Source organism: Phocoena sinus, chromosome 6 (genome assembly GCF_008692025.1).
Source record: "Phocoena sinus isolate mPhoSin1 chromosome 6, mPhoSin1.pri, whole genome shotgun sequence".
NCBI lineage: Eukaryota > Metazoa > Chordata > Mammalia > Artiodactyla > Phocoenidae > Phocoena > Phocoena sinus.
The window spans coordinates 76540739-76555636 of record NC_045768.1 but is presented as its reverse complement, the minus strand read 5'-3'; the positions used below and the strand labels follow the sequence as shown (position 1 = coordinate 76555636).

The following is a 14898-nucleotide window of genomic DNA, read 5'->3' as shown; positions in this document are numbered from 1 at the left end:
ACTACTGAAGCCCGCGCACTCAAGGGCCGGTGGACCGCAACTACTGAGCCCACGTGCCGCACCTACTGAAGCCCGCATGTCTAGGGCCCTTGCTCTGCAACAAGAGAAGCCACCGCAACGAGAAGCCCGTGCACCTGCAACGAAGAGCAGCCCCCGCCCGCCGCAACTAGAGAAAGCCCGTGCGCAGCGACAAAGACCCAGTGCAGCCATAAATAAATAAATAAATTTATAAAAATAAATAAAATATCCTGGTATAACTCTAGTGCTGTACCTACATTATAATTTAATGATCACTCTATATATCTGTACGTCTGTCTTTCCCACTCGACGACCAGAGCTGAGACCATATCGTGTCCTTGTTAGATATCCAGAGTAGAGTCAAAGCAACAACTCAGTAAATATTTGCCGGCTCAGTGCGGTGGATGATGACAGACCACAGAGCTCCTGATGCTGCCATGTTACACACGGCTGACTTGTATAAAGACTTTGTATACACTTAGCAAATTTTCAGACACAGATTTGCAGTCGAAAGAGGTAACTAAGTTGTGTGACAGAACTCAAATTCAGTATTGTCTTTTCTTTTAGAGGGCGCATTTATTGTCATGGTTCCCAAATGTACAAAAAGGAAAGATAGAAAATAAGTCCCCAATGCAGTTCTCCCACACCCCCACAACGTTGCCCCCAACACAAACAATTTTGCCCAAAACCACAAACATAAACTGGTTCTGGTATTCTTATAAACAGTGCAGCTAGGAAACAGTTGAGAGAAAGTTTAACAGGATTCAGAATCTATCCATTCTGTCCTCTCAGCCCTGAGAGGTAATAATCCCATATGGGTCCCAGTCCTCCCCAATGGTGTTCCCATCTCTGGTGGAAGAGTCCTTTTTTTTAAATTTAGTTAGTTAGTTTTGGCTGCATCGGGTCTTAGTGGCAGCACGCGGTATCTTCTCTTGTGGCGCGTGGGCCCGTCATCGTAGTGTGAGGGCTTCTCTGTAGTTGTGGCTACACGGGTTTTCACTTCTCTAGTTGTGTGTGGGCTCTAGGGCACGTGGGCTCTGTAGTTGGGGCCCGTGGGTTCCAGAGTGTGTGGCCTCTTTCCGTTTGCCGCACACGGGCTCTAGTTGAGGCACGCGAGCTCAGTAGTTGTGGCGCGTGGACTTGGTTGCTCCGCAGCGTGTGGGACCTTAGTTCCCCGACCAGGGATCGAACCCACGTCCCCTGCATTGGGAGGCGGATTCTTTACCGCTGGACCACCAGGGAAGTCCCTGCAAGAGTCCTTTGACAAAGTGGTATATTTGGCTGCTGCTTTAGGGATCCTCCTGTGCTACCTTCTTCTTCTTGGGTTTTTCTTGAATTATGGGGGCGGGGGGGGGAGGTGGTGTGGCCTCTCACTTTAGGTAGCTAATAAAATAATTTAATTCATGGCCACCTTCGTATTTCTTTGGATTTAGCTTCTTGTTGGCTGGAGAGAAGCAGATGGTAGGAAAACCTCTAACTTCATATGGAGAAGGCACATCGTTGGCTGTGGCATCCATCTTGGCTCTGATAATATCTGGGTCTTTTCTGAGCTTCTCTCCCAGTTCTTTATACCTAGGCTCCAGATTCTTACAGTGACCTCACCGAGGAGCATAAAATTCAATCAGCACATCTTTATTTTCATCATTCACTAGTTCATCAAAATTCTTTGCTACCACTACCTTTACGGGCCCATCAGTGCTCTCTGGGATGGGCTCAGACTTCAGGTATCTCTTCAGGTTACCATCAAAGTAATCCTGCAGGAATATGTCAAGAGCCTTGCCATCACGCGACAATTCCTCCTGCATGACAAACTTCTCTGCTTTTGCAGTTCTGATAGCAACAACAGCAATCTCTCCAGTGGCGCTTTCCAAGCCAAAATCAGAAAGTTCATGGCTAAAGGTTTTGCAGCTAGCTACAGCAAAGTTGAGTTTCTTCCCAGCATCCAGGAATTTCTTTGCCACCATCATCACTCTGTTTCTCCAGTAGTTGGAACGTTTAGCATGTCCTTACCCTGTATCAGTCCTTACCCTGTATCAAATCTTTATTGTCTTCTGTCATGTGAGGGCAGATACCAAAAATGTTTTCCTGAATAAACTTTTTAAATCTTTCCACTGGTCATTTTCTGTTGTGTATATGCCACAGTCTTGTCCTCAAACTTGCTCATCAGATGTGAAGGACAAAACAAGGTGATACCCTCTCCATCATCATCATACTTGTTCACCAGAGACTCAACATTGGTGTGTGTAAATTGGTAGTTATCTTTCAAGTTGCTGGCTGCTTTTTGCAACTCAGAGTGAGCTTCACTGAATAAATCTTTGAAAGAACCCACTACAGAAGCATCTTTATCAGTAAGGAATTTTCAGATTCTTCCTCAGTCCTGAGAGGAACTGAAGCTGGTCCAGCCTGCTTCTTCAGGTGGCTGACAATTCTATCAGCAGTCCTAGGCCCATCATAGCACCTAAAACAGAATGTAAAACTTTTCAAGAATAGTGCTTAAGTAATTAATGATTTAAAATTAAAATAATTCTCCTCTACTGTTAGCCCTTTTTTCATTTTACAGACCGCCGCATTTACTTTGTTACGCTCAGGATAAAATACATCCTGTGGGCATGTAAAATGCAAAAAGAAAAATGCATGCATGAGCTGTTTTCATTAATGATGGTGTTTTAAACGTGTCTATATAGTCTTCATAATTATTTTAATTACTATATAATATTTTGCTGAATTGATTTTATTATCTATTCCTGTAATCTTGGACATTTATGCTTTTTTTTCAGTCTTTTGGAATCATAGATAGCTATTCTGCGCATAGGTTTTTGTTTCTGTTGAATTATGCCATGAGGAGAAATTCTGGAGTCTAAAATTTGGATCAGAGAATATCCATCTTTATTATTCTTAATATATTGCCTTCCAGAAAGAATGCATCAACTGAAAGGATCCCTATAAATAAGTGAAAACAACAGCTTCCTTAAACTTTAACCGGCAATGGCTACCATTTTTTCAATTTATGAGCCACTTAAATAGGCGATTAAAGGTATCTCCAGGCTCCATCAAGGATGGTCTTTTCCCCTGTTTTTCTTTATTACTGATATTTCTCTATGTAATGTTTGTGTTAATGTCATGGCTTATTCGATTTTTAGGTTTTGAGGTTTTCCTTCTGAATTTGAATGAACTCTTCATATATTACAAATGTTAATTTACCTGACATTTTCAGTACAAATATTTTTCTGAATCAGTTGTTCTTATAGGACAAAATTTAATTTACAACATTTTCACTTACAGAGGCTTTCAGTTTCTGTATATTCAGTAGTGACAACACATCCATCCCTCTGCGTTTCCTCAGTGGATTCTTGTATGGTGTAAGGTGTAGCTCTAACACTTTGGTTTTCTAAATTGTCCTATTTTATCTTAATGCAACTTATTAAATGAGCCTTCTTTGTCCCTCTACTTGGGAAAACTGACTTAGCTTTCCACATATGTTCTGGGTTTATTTCTAATGTTTCCACCTTTTCCTGTTGGTGTGCCTTTCTGTGTTTATGTCAATACCACAGTTTTAAGTTCTAATACTTTTGTATAAGTTTAATGTCTGATATGGCTAGATTTCTTTCTCTTTTCTCATGCTTGGATTGTCTATCAGAGTTTTGCCTTTTCTCATATTTTTCATACAAATTTTGTTGCAATTTAAAAAATCATATTGCCATTTTAAAAATTTTATTTTATTTATTTTTGGCTGCATTGGGTCTTCGTTGCAGCGAGCGAGGACTACTCTTCGTTTGTGGTGCATGAGCTTCTCATTGCAGTGGCTTCTCTTGTTGCGGAGCACGGCTCTAGGTGCACGGGCTTCAGTAGTTGTGGCACGTGGGCTCAGTAGTTGTGGCTCTCAGGCTCTAGGGCACAGGCACAGTAGTTGTGCCGCACGGGCTTAGTTGCTCCGCGACATGTGGGATCTTCCCAGACCAGGGCTTGAATCCATGTCCCCTGAATTGTCAGGGGGATTTTTAACCACTGCGCCACCAGGGAAGCCCCATGTTGCCATTTTGTTTGAAATTGTGCTAAGTCTGTAAATATCCTTGGAGTGAACATATAGATTTATGATTTCCAGTCTCCCTGAGGCAAAACCAATACCTGTATATTTATTTTAATTTTTTGAAAACTTCTAATAAGGGTTTGTAGGTTTCTGTAAAAGACTTCTGCTCTTACTTTGTACAGCATAACCCTTAGTGTTTTAGATTGCTTTTAATAAAATAATAATGGCTAACTATTACTAAGCACGTAATATGCACCGGACACTATGCTAAGCACTTTGTATATATCATCTCATGAAATACCTCTGTAAGGTAACTACTGTTATCACCATAATGCCTGTGAGGAAGCCGAGGTTTATGCTGGTCATGTAATTTGTCCATGGTCACATGGCTGTTAAACGGTAGAGCTATGATTTGCACCCAGGACTGTCTGACTTCAAAGACCTTGTTCTTAACCACCATCCTATACTTGGTAAACTGGAATTATGACCTAACAAGATAATGAAATTTAGCGAGAATAAAAGCAGAATTCTTATTTCAAGTGGATAAGAAGAGAAAGGTCAGTATCTGTTCAGAATGTGAAAGAGTTCAGACCTTCTATGGAGTATCAACTACTAAAGTGGCATGATTGCTCCAAACAAAGTAATAAAACCCAGTCCTTTGTTAATGGATATATGACGTCAGCTTATGGAAGGGGATAGTACCAGTGGATCAGTATCTAGAATGCTGTGTTCTCAGCCCCGTGTTTTGAGAGTGGTCTTTATAACTGGGAGTTTCAGCAGGGGATGATAACGTGGTAGAAAAAGAGGAATTATGTAGAATAAATGGTTGAAGAATGGGAATTTTCAGCTTGGTTAAGAGAAGACATCTGAAGAGTTGTTTAGAGCAGAAAGGAATAGACATGTGGTGAACAAAGGTTTCAAGGAAACATATTTTGACTCCAGTAAATTCTTATAGAATTAGCCTGTCCAACAGGGAAACTGGCTTCCTTGCAATTTAGTGAGTGCCTCATTCATTGAATTATTTGAGCAGAGACCAAAGGTTACAGAAAAGTGATTCCTAAATTGCAAAAGAAGTTGATGTAGATTAATGGGGTTTTCTTTGTTTGGTTGGTTTTTGCGGTACGCGGGCCTCTCACTGTTGTGGCCTCTCCCGTTGCGGAGCACAGGCTCTGGGCGCGCAGGCTCAGCAGCCATGGCTCACGGGCCCAGCCGCTCCGTGGCATGTGGGATCTTCCCGGACCGGGGCACGAACCCGTGTCCCCTGCATCGGCAGGCGGACTCTCAACCACTGTGCCACCAGGGAAGCCCTAGATTAATGGTTTTTAAAGTGCAAGTCCAACGACTGTAGAATCAGCCAGAAACCACAGATGTTAGAAATGCAGATTAGAGGACCCCACCCAAGACTAACGAATCAGAAACTAAGATGAGGCAGCACTCTGTGTTTTAACTAGCCATCCAGGTGGTCCCTGATGCATGCTAAAATTTGAAAACTACTAACCTAGATAAAGGCTGATGTTTCTTAGAACTCTGAAGTTTAACTCTTCTTACTGTTTGTCATGCAGTACACTTTTATATCAGTGTGACACTAATCGTGTACTACACCTAAGGGAAGCTCATTGTTGAAATAACAAAGGGACCTCATGATAAAGTGGTCCCAGTAAATGGTTGGAGGTCTCTAATACGTGCACAGCAAGCTGTATCCACTAGTAAAGGCATGGCATACCCTCATTATATGTGTATTTTTTTTTCCAACGATAGATATGTAAATGCAAATTATCATACTAGTTTCATGCTTTTGTTTTCATCATCGAAGTGAATTGAAGTCCTCTGGAGGTGGTTTGGAGTAGATGGGAAAAACTAAATTTCTTATAGCTGGGAAACAGTAGATGTTGAATTCCCTTTGCCACTTAGCCATCTGTTTCTTCCACCATGTTGGGAATTCCTTTGGCATTGGGAGCATATCTCATCCATCTTTGTATTTTCCATGGTGATCAGTGCAATGCCTGTGAAACGTTAGTGCTCAGTCATTGCTTATTAAATATAATGTATTTAAGGTAATAAGTTCTCCAAGTTTCAAAATATGTTTTTCACACAAAATCAAAGTATTGTGATTAAATGAAACAGAGAAGACTAGAACCCAAGGCTGCCCAAACCAAACACAACCACTATTTACATTTTGTAATTTGGACAAATTTACATTTATACAGATTACATTTGTAATGACTCTCGATCTTCTCTCCCGTTTTCTAAAGCTTCGTTTTACATGGTTATAATCATACTTGGCGCTCTGCTTCTTTCCCTTTTCATTGTAGATTAGGGCATCAGATTATACGATACACTCACATGTGCAGAGAGAATACAGAGTTTTAAATTTCTGGAGCTAACGATCTTTCTCATCAACCTAGTAGGTAATTGGAAAAACTGGCAATTCGTGATAGCTTAGTCTTTTCCAGCTAAACAGTCTGTATCTGTGAAATAGTAAGTTCAGTTGAGTTTATTGCAGAAAAATGCTCAGTGTTTCAGATTTCTGTCCCTCGTCTTCTTTGCAAGATGGCCTCTGGGTGGGGATTTTTGGGGGTTGGGTGGAGTGGGTAGGTGAACGGCTTACGTGAGACCATGGTGATGAGGGAAGAGGTCTCAGGTGTTTCCATCTATTCCAGTGCCCGGCTTCTGCTGGTTCACTGGCCTTCTCAGAAACCCCTGAGAAGGGGTTTTCACTCTCCTGAGCCAATTGAGACATTGGGGCCCCCAGAAGGGATGCACATGCAGTATTCGGAGGGAGTCAGAACTGTTTTAAGGTCATCTGTCTAGCCATATTCATCAGTCAGTTTTACACCATCTCTCCTGCATTACCTGGGGTGCCGTCCTTAGTCGAGGTGAGATTCTTTCAAATGGAGAAAAGGCAACAGATACGTTCAACTTTCTTTATCAACTTATGCAAGAGTCTCCCCACCCTTAAGATACCTGCCTCCGAGAAGTCGAGACACACGAGCTTCCCACCTTCTTCCCCAAATTCTTCTCCCTTCTTGTTTGGACTCTCCCCTGTGTCAGCACAGATAGAACAGTTCTTTCCTCTTCCTGTCTAGTTATAACTACCATACCATACTATTTTGTGTTTTTTGTACACTTAAAAAAATGAAACCAAACCAAACAGAGGACACTTTGGTAAGGCCGAACTCTCGATATGAAGGAAAGGGAACTTTAAAATTTAGAAACCCTTGCTGTCGCTCCACAAACCTGGCTTTCAGATTGTCATTGCTCTTAGGAAAGTCTGTTGTGAGACTTAAGGCTGACCCATGATGCCGTGATGTATGAGGCAGTCCCCATGCTCTGCTTCCCTGAAGCACCAACCTCATTGCTTAGCTGCAGCCTAACATGATTTTAGGGGGAAATAAAATACGTCCATTAAAAATTTATAAGTATTATATATACTAAAATGATATCAAAACACCCCTGTATGCTCTGGTGTTATGTAATGAGCACTGTGATTGGAGATGTATGTACTTTATTTAATCCTTGGGCTTAATTTATTTAATCCTTTATTCTCATTTTACAAATAGATACATTGAGGCTCAAAAATAAACCTTGCCCTGGGTTTCACAGAGAGGGCATTCTTTCAACCACATCGTGCACAATGGTTAACAAATAGTTAACCAAACACCACTGTTTATTTAACCATTCCTCCATATTTAGACATTTAAGTTGCCACAGGTTGTTTTAAAGGCAGATTTCCACCTCCTAGTACAAGGACCCGGAGTTTAGAATTCAAAGGCTACTTCAGACCAGATGGGGAAAACGTATAGATTAAAAGAAAACTAAAATATGTATCAACAATTGCAATGTAATAACCTTAGGTGAATCCTGATACAAACACAATGTAATGACAACAAATAGAATCAATTGTAGAGGCTTAGGTGGAGGTCGGGAGGATAGAGGGAATGAAATTGGCCATCATTTGATCAATGTTGATCAAATTGGGTACTTTTGATCAACATTGATCAAAATGTTTGATCAATGTTGATGGGTACTTGGGGGTTCGTTTTCCCATTCTTTTGTATATGTTTGAAACTTTTCATAAAGAAATGTTTTCTAAAATGGAATAGGATTCCCTACGCTTTCTGAGTTTTGAGCAAGGAAGAGTTCTTTTTCTAATAATATTAAGCAAATATGCATTGGTATGATTTTGGTTCCAGTCTCCAATCCCCCAGCCCCCTACCCTCAACCACATTCCTCTTACATACTATATAGCACTTGACAAATTTCTCTTGGGTGAGCCATGTCAGATGAAAATTCTTCTTCATTGTGGGATAAAAAGAGGTCATCAGTAATCTTGAGTGATGTGTGTGTGTGCGTGTGTGCGTGTGTGCGTGTGTGTGTGTGTGTGTGTTGAGGGCACACAGTCAATGCAGCTGGTGAGCACGGCAGTTCTCTGAAACAGTCCCTGCCAGAGCCTCGTTATCCCACTCCATGCTGCAGTTTTATCATGTGTCTGAGAAAGTGTTTCCTCTGCCAGGCAGGAAGGAAATTTGAAAATAAGTGCCAACTTCAAACGCCCGGAGGGCATACACTGACATCTCCTTTTCTGGTTGGTGAAGCCAGGATGTGCTGCAGGGTGTCTCATTAACACCAGGGGCTTGGCCAGGCAGGGTGCCCCAGTTTGAGCATGCATGCTATCCGGGCACAGTTTTTATTCGATCTATGAAATGTGCTAACGTCACGTTGCATTAGACCCCCGAAGTGAACTTGCTTTCTTTAGAAATGTTTACACTGTTTCCTCCCCTCACCTCTGCCTGTGCTACTGAACCAGGTATCTGGCAATTCCAGCCCCACTGACATGAGAGGAGGTAACATTTCATTCATCTCTCTTCCCCTCTCAATATTATTCAGAATTGTCATTCACATAATCATTAATATTTGTTAAATGGAAGAAGGGGGAAAGGGCGCAAAGGTAACATACATGGGAGAGAAAGTGAGGGCAGTAAAGAATGTAAGATATTGTTCATTGCAGAATATGAATGAACAAGTACATTATCACCTTGAGATTCTGGTGGGATTCTGAAATGGAGACAAAATACTAAAAAATAGATTAAAGATGTGAATTTTTCTATAAAGAACACAATGAAATTTAATGTGTAGGGGGAAAAAAATCCCTTGAATTTTATAGCTTCTTTTCATACCCAGTACAAACTAATTCCAGGATTCAAGGGTGAAAGATGGTGGCCTTTGGTTATGTCACCTTCTTTAACATCTCTACAAAATTCAAAGAAACCAGAAAAATGTCATTAAAAAGATACCCATTACAGTCAAAGACAAATCTCATCATCAAACTCCCAGTGTGTACCAGGGACTTTTTCATATCTTTTTCTCCCAAAACCGTATCATTGGCCTTGACAGTTTTATGCAAGTTGACAATTCAGTAAGGAGCACATTGATTTCTGTAGAGGAGAGCCCAAGGGGCAAGTTATAGGTGATGAATGTGGTGGAGATTAAAAGGTAGTAATGAAGTGAATTTTCTGATCTCATTCTTTGAAGAACAGCCATTATCAGGAAATGCTTCAGAGTTTTGAACTGAAAGCAAATGGAAGAAAAGGAAATATGAAATGCTCAGTTTCTGTCTTATCTGTATACACCATTTTTACCAGTCTTAGGCAGGCTCTAACATTTGTACCAGCACTAAGCTGGGTAATTCACACACTTAATTAAACCTTTAGAAACATGTACGTAAGTACATTTTATTCTCCCCACTTTGCAGTGAGGAAACAATTTAGAGAAACTTGGTAAGTTAGCTACAATCATAACTAAGAAGTCACAAGGCTAAGCTTCTAACGCAGCTCTGTCTGAATGTAATACCTGTTTCCTTTCTACTGTACTCCACTGACTCTGTTACTGTAAAGGAGATAGTACTAAAGTAGTTTGTGGTTTTAGAAGAACGTTCCAAAATGTCAGTTCTTTTTACTTATGGTTGACGCCTATGTCTTACACGCCTTACTCCAGGCATTAGGGAGTTGTAAAAGTTTCCATATTGCAATAATTATAACTGCAGACTTGTATGTTGTAGGGTGAGGTGCCATGGAACGGAAAAAGTTCGTAAATTATAGTCTGTCACTAACTATTTGTGTGGCCTTGAACAAATGTCTAAATTCTCTGAGCCCAAATCATTGCTGCCAAATATAATTTATTAGGTTAAGTCTAAATTATCTTTGTCTTCTTTGATTCTCTTTTCCTGGTTGATGCAATGTAAGTTCCAGTAAATCAGAATTGAGATTTTTACTGTCACAGTTTGCAGATGACATGATACTGTACATAGAAAATCCAAAAGAAGCCACCAGAAAACTACTAAAGCTAATCAATGGATTTGGTAAAGTCACAGGATATAAAATTAATGCACAGAAATCTCTTGCATTCCTTTACACTAACAATGGAAGATCAGAAAGAGAAATTAGGGAAACAATCCCATTCACCATTGCAACAAAAAGAATAAAATACCTAGGAATAAACCTACCTAAGGAGGTAAAAGACCTATACTCAGAAAACTGTAAGACACTGATGAAAGAAATCAAAGAATACACAAACAAATGGAGAGATATACCATGTTCTTGAATTGGAAGAATCAGTATTGTCAAAATGACTATACTACCCAAAGCAATCTATAGATTCAGTGCACTCCCTATCAAATTACCAATGGCATTTTTCACAGAACTAGAACAAAAAAATTCTTAAAATTTGTATGGAGACACAAAAGACCCCGAATAGCCAAAGCAATCTTAAGAGAAAAAAAAAGCTGGAGGAATCAGACTCCCTGACTTCAGACTGTACTACAAAGTTACAATAATCAAGACAGTACGGTACTGGCAGAAAAACAGAAATATAGATCAATGGAACAGGATAGAAAGCCCAGAGATAAACCCACACACCTATGGTCAACTAATCTATGACAAAGGAGGCAAGGATATACAATGGAGAGAAGACAGTCTCTTCAATAAGTGGTGCTGGGAAAAGTGGACAGCTACATGTAAAAGAATGAAAGTAGAACACTCCATGACTCCATGCACAAAAATATACTCAAAATGGGTTAAAGGGCTTCCCTGGTGGCACAGTGGTTAAGAATCCCCCTGCCAACGCAGGGGACCCAAGTTCAAGCCCTGGTCCAGGAAGATCCCACATGCTGCAGAGCAACAAATGCCACAGCTACTGAGCCTGCACTCTAGAGCCTGCCAGCCACAACTACTGAAGCCCACATGCCTAGAGCCCATGCTGTGCAACAAGAGAAGCCACCACAAAGAGAAGCCCACGCACTGCAACGAAGACTAGCCCCCGCTCGCTGCAACTAGAGAAAGCCCACACACAGCAACGAAGACCCAGTGCAGCTAAAAATAAATAAATAAATACAATTAATTTAAAAAATGGATTAAAGACCTAAATGTAAGACCGGACACTGTAAAACTCTTAGAGGAAAACATAGGAAAAACACTCTTTGACACAAATCACAGCAAGATCTTTTTTGACCCACTTACTGGAGTAATGGAAAGAAAAACAAAAGTAAACAAATGGGACCTAATTAAACTTAAAATATTTTGCACAGCAAAGGAAACCATAAACAAGAAAAGACAACCCTCAGAATGGGAGAAAATATTTGCAAATGAAGTAATGGACAAAGGATTAATCTCCAAAATATACAAACAGCTCATGCAGCTCAATATCAAAAAAACAAACAGCCCAATCAAAAAATGGACAGAAGACCTAAATACACATTTCTCCAAAGAAGACATACAGATGGCCAAGAGGCACATGAAAAGATGCTCAGCATCACTAATTACTAGAGAAATGCAAATCAAAACTATAATGAGGTATCACCTCACACTGGTTAGAATGGGCATCATCAGAAAATCTACAAACAGTAAATGCTGGAGAGGGTGTGGAGAAAAGGGAACCCTCTTGCACTGTTGGTAGGAATGTAAGTTGATACAGCCACTATGGAGAACAGTACGGAGGTTCCTTAAAAAACTAAAAATAGAATTATTATATGGCCCAGCAGTCCCACCGCTGGGCATATACCCAGAGAAAAGCATAATTCAATAAGGCACATGCACCCCAATGTTCCTTGCAGCACCATTTACGATAGCTAGGTCATGGAAGCAACCTAAATGTCCATCGACAGATGAATTGATAAAGAAGATGTGGTAAATATATACAATGGAATATTACTCAACCATGAAAAGGAACGAAATTGGGTCATTTGTAGAGATGTGGATGGACCCAGAGACTGTCATACAGAGTGAAGTAAGGCAGAAGGAGAAAAACAAATATCGTATATTAACACATATATGTGGAACCTAGAAAAATGGTACAGATGAACCAGTTTGTAAGGCAGAAATAGAGACACAGATGCAGAGAACAAGTGTATGGACACCAAGGGGGGAAGGGTGGGTGGGATGAATTGGGATATCGGGATTAACATATATACACTAATGTGTAAAATGGGTAAGTACTGAGAACCTGCTGTATAGCACAGGGAGCTCCACTTCGCTGTACGGTAGAAACTAACACAACATTGTAAAACAGCTATACCCCAATTTAAAAAAAAGAAGATGGGAGAGGGAAACGACTGAGATGAATGTCTTTACTAAAATACCAATAAGTTTGTCAAACTTTAAAAAAACATTGAGATTTTTAAAAATATGAATGCTCATTTGGGTTGGATTTTAAAAATCTTCTTAAAGTGACCTTCCATTTTAGCCAATTTCTCTTTCTCTCTCTCAGTCTCACACACACACATGCACGCACTGCATACATGTACACACACACACACCCAGCACACTCTGTACAATTAGCATTATTATTTATACTCAAAGAAGGGCAGTTCAGCGTTGGTTTCAGACACAAAGCACACAGATAAGGAGGAATTCCAGGCAGTTTAGTTATTCGGTACAACTTGAACATTAAGACAACAGCCCATCTGTCCATCCCACTGTCCTCTACCACCCCTTGTGAACTCATGGAAGGTTGTTGACCTGGACCCAAGTCTAGAATTCTGGCTGCTTTGCTATGAGTCTATATTGGCCTCACCTACCTCCAAGCTCTCAGAAACTGGGACATGCAGTATGAAGAAATAGATGTTCGATTCAGACATAGCAGGTCTTGGATATTCTTTTGTGAGGATATTTTTTCAGCTGTCCACAGTGGTAACGTTTTGGTATTTCACTGTATATAGACTTCGGGTTCTAAGGAAGAAATGTTAACCAGCAATGCTGTGGCATGATTCCACCTAGTGAGGGAATGAGATTCTTAGCTTGACGAAGTCTTCCTGCCACAGATACTATCAGTATGTGACTGTCTTTCCTGTCAAATTGATAACTTCTCAAGAGCCCACTATGTACTGTAGACATCCCTTTATTGCTATAGCACCCAACTCAGCGCCTGATACATAGTGGCAGTACATCAAGTAAACAGCAGCACGTATTTTGTGGCGGGGTTAAAAAAAAAAAAACAACACATGAATTTTGGAGCCGGGCATCCCTGTGTTCAAAGTTCTGGCTCTGCTAATTAACCTGTGTGTTTCAGGAAATGTTGGTTCGATTCTCTGAGCCTCAGTTTTCTTATCAGTACAATGGGATGAATAAAACTTCTTGGGATGTTGTTTAAGGTTTAGAGACAGTATAGGCAAAGCGGCTATTGAACTGTGGGCACTCACTGGACAATAGCCAACAGCAGCAGTATTGGAGGTAGGCAGGACTAAATAAATGTTAGAACAATAGAATTATTATCAAGAGCTGGGTTATAAACCACTGTGTCATAGTAGAGAAAGAAACTGCCATGAACCTATCAGGAAGAAAGAATTTTTTTCATTTAAAGTACAAAGAAAAGTGTTTTAACAATTAAGAGTAGTCTGTCTTATGAGGTGGTAAGATGCCTGCCCAAAAAAAAGGAAAGAAAAAGAAGACTTCAAGCAGTCTTTAAACCAGCAAAAGGTGGAAAGGAAGTTACACTGGGCAGTTACTGGGAGACTTCCAATTCAGCAGTTTCTCCATTTCTAATATCCGGGTTCATTTTCAGTTGTGAAGGCTTCCCAGTCAAACATGAAGCCATAATGTTGAAGGCGGATTATTAGTAGTTTGCCTTTGCTGCACTAGCATAAATTCTTTGGAGAGGAATTGAAAAGACCACAGCTAACTCTTAATGAAGCAGTCTGTTTTGCTAACATCAACCAAAAACTAACAGGAAAGAAGGCACAATGTAGTTTGTAAGGAAGGGAGTGATAATCATTCAACATTTGATTTACGCTGTAAATGCAAGGAGTGGAGGAAAGTGGTTTTGAAGAATCTCCCAGGACCAAAATCAAATCGCTCACCTTACCTCAGGCTGATGAGCACATGGGCTCCGGCTTGGCATATGTTTTCATAAACTTCCCATTTTCAGGGAGTGTGGCAGACGTGTAAAGAGGAACACATCTGCGACCCCGTGGAGCTGATGTTTTAGCAGAAGGCACAAGGTCGTGGGTCAGAGGGGGCATTTCCTGGGAGAAAAGACGGCAGAAATACACTTCCTCATGGGCCCCAACACCAGATGAGCAGAGCACTGGCGTTTGTGTCTATGAGGGACCAAAATTTTCATTAGGAGACTATTGAAAGACTAAACTGTTCTGTCTGATCAAATGACATCAGGATTTGAGATTTGCTGTGACTGAGTTAGCCCTCACTCCCTCAAAGAGTAAACGCCATGGGCTTTCCTGGTGGCGCAGTGGTGGAGAGTCTGCCTGCCGATGCAGGGGACACGGGTTCGTGCCCCGGTCCGGGAAGATCCCACGTGCCGCGGGGCGGCTGGGCCCGTGAGCCATGGCCGCTGAGCCTGCGCGT

General features: G+C 40.9%; 1 protein-coding gene across 1 annotated transcript; it reads right to left on the bottom strand.

Annotated features, from left to right (window-relative positions):
• Nucleotides 1-1474: 1474 nt before the first annotated feature.
• LOC116755673 (protein disulfide-isomerase A3-like) lies at nucleotides 1475-2017 on the bottom strand. Its single transcript, XM_032635460.1, has one exon. It carries the CDS (start codon nucleotides 1983-1985, stop codon nucleotides 1617-1619), a length of 369 nt encoding a protein of 122 aa, XP_032491351.1. The 5' UTR covers nucleotides 1986-2017; the 3' UTR covers nucleotides 1475-1616.
• Nucleotides 2018-14898: the final 12881 nt, after the last annotated feature.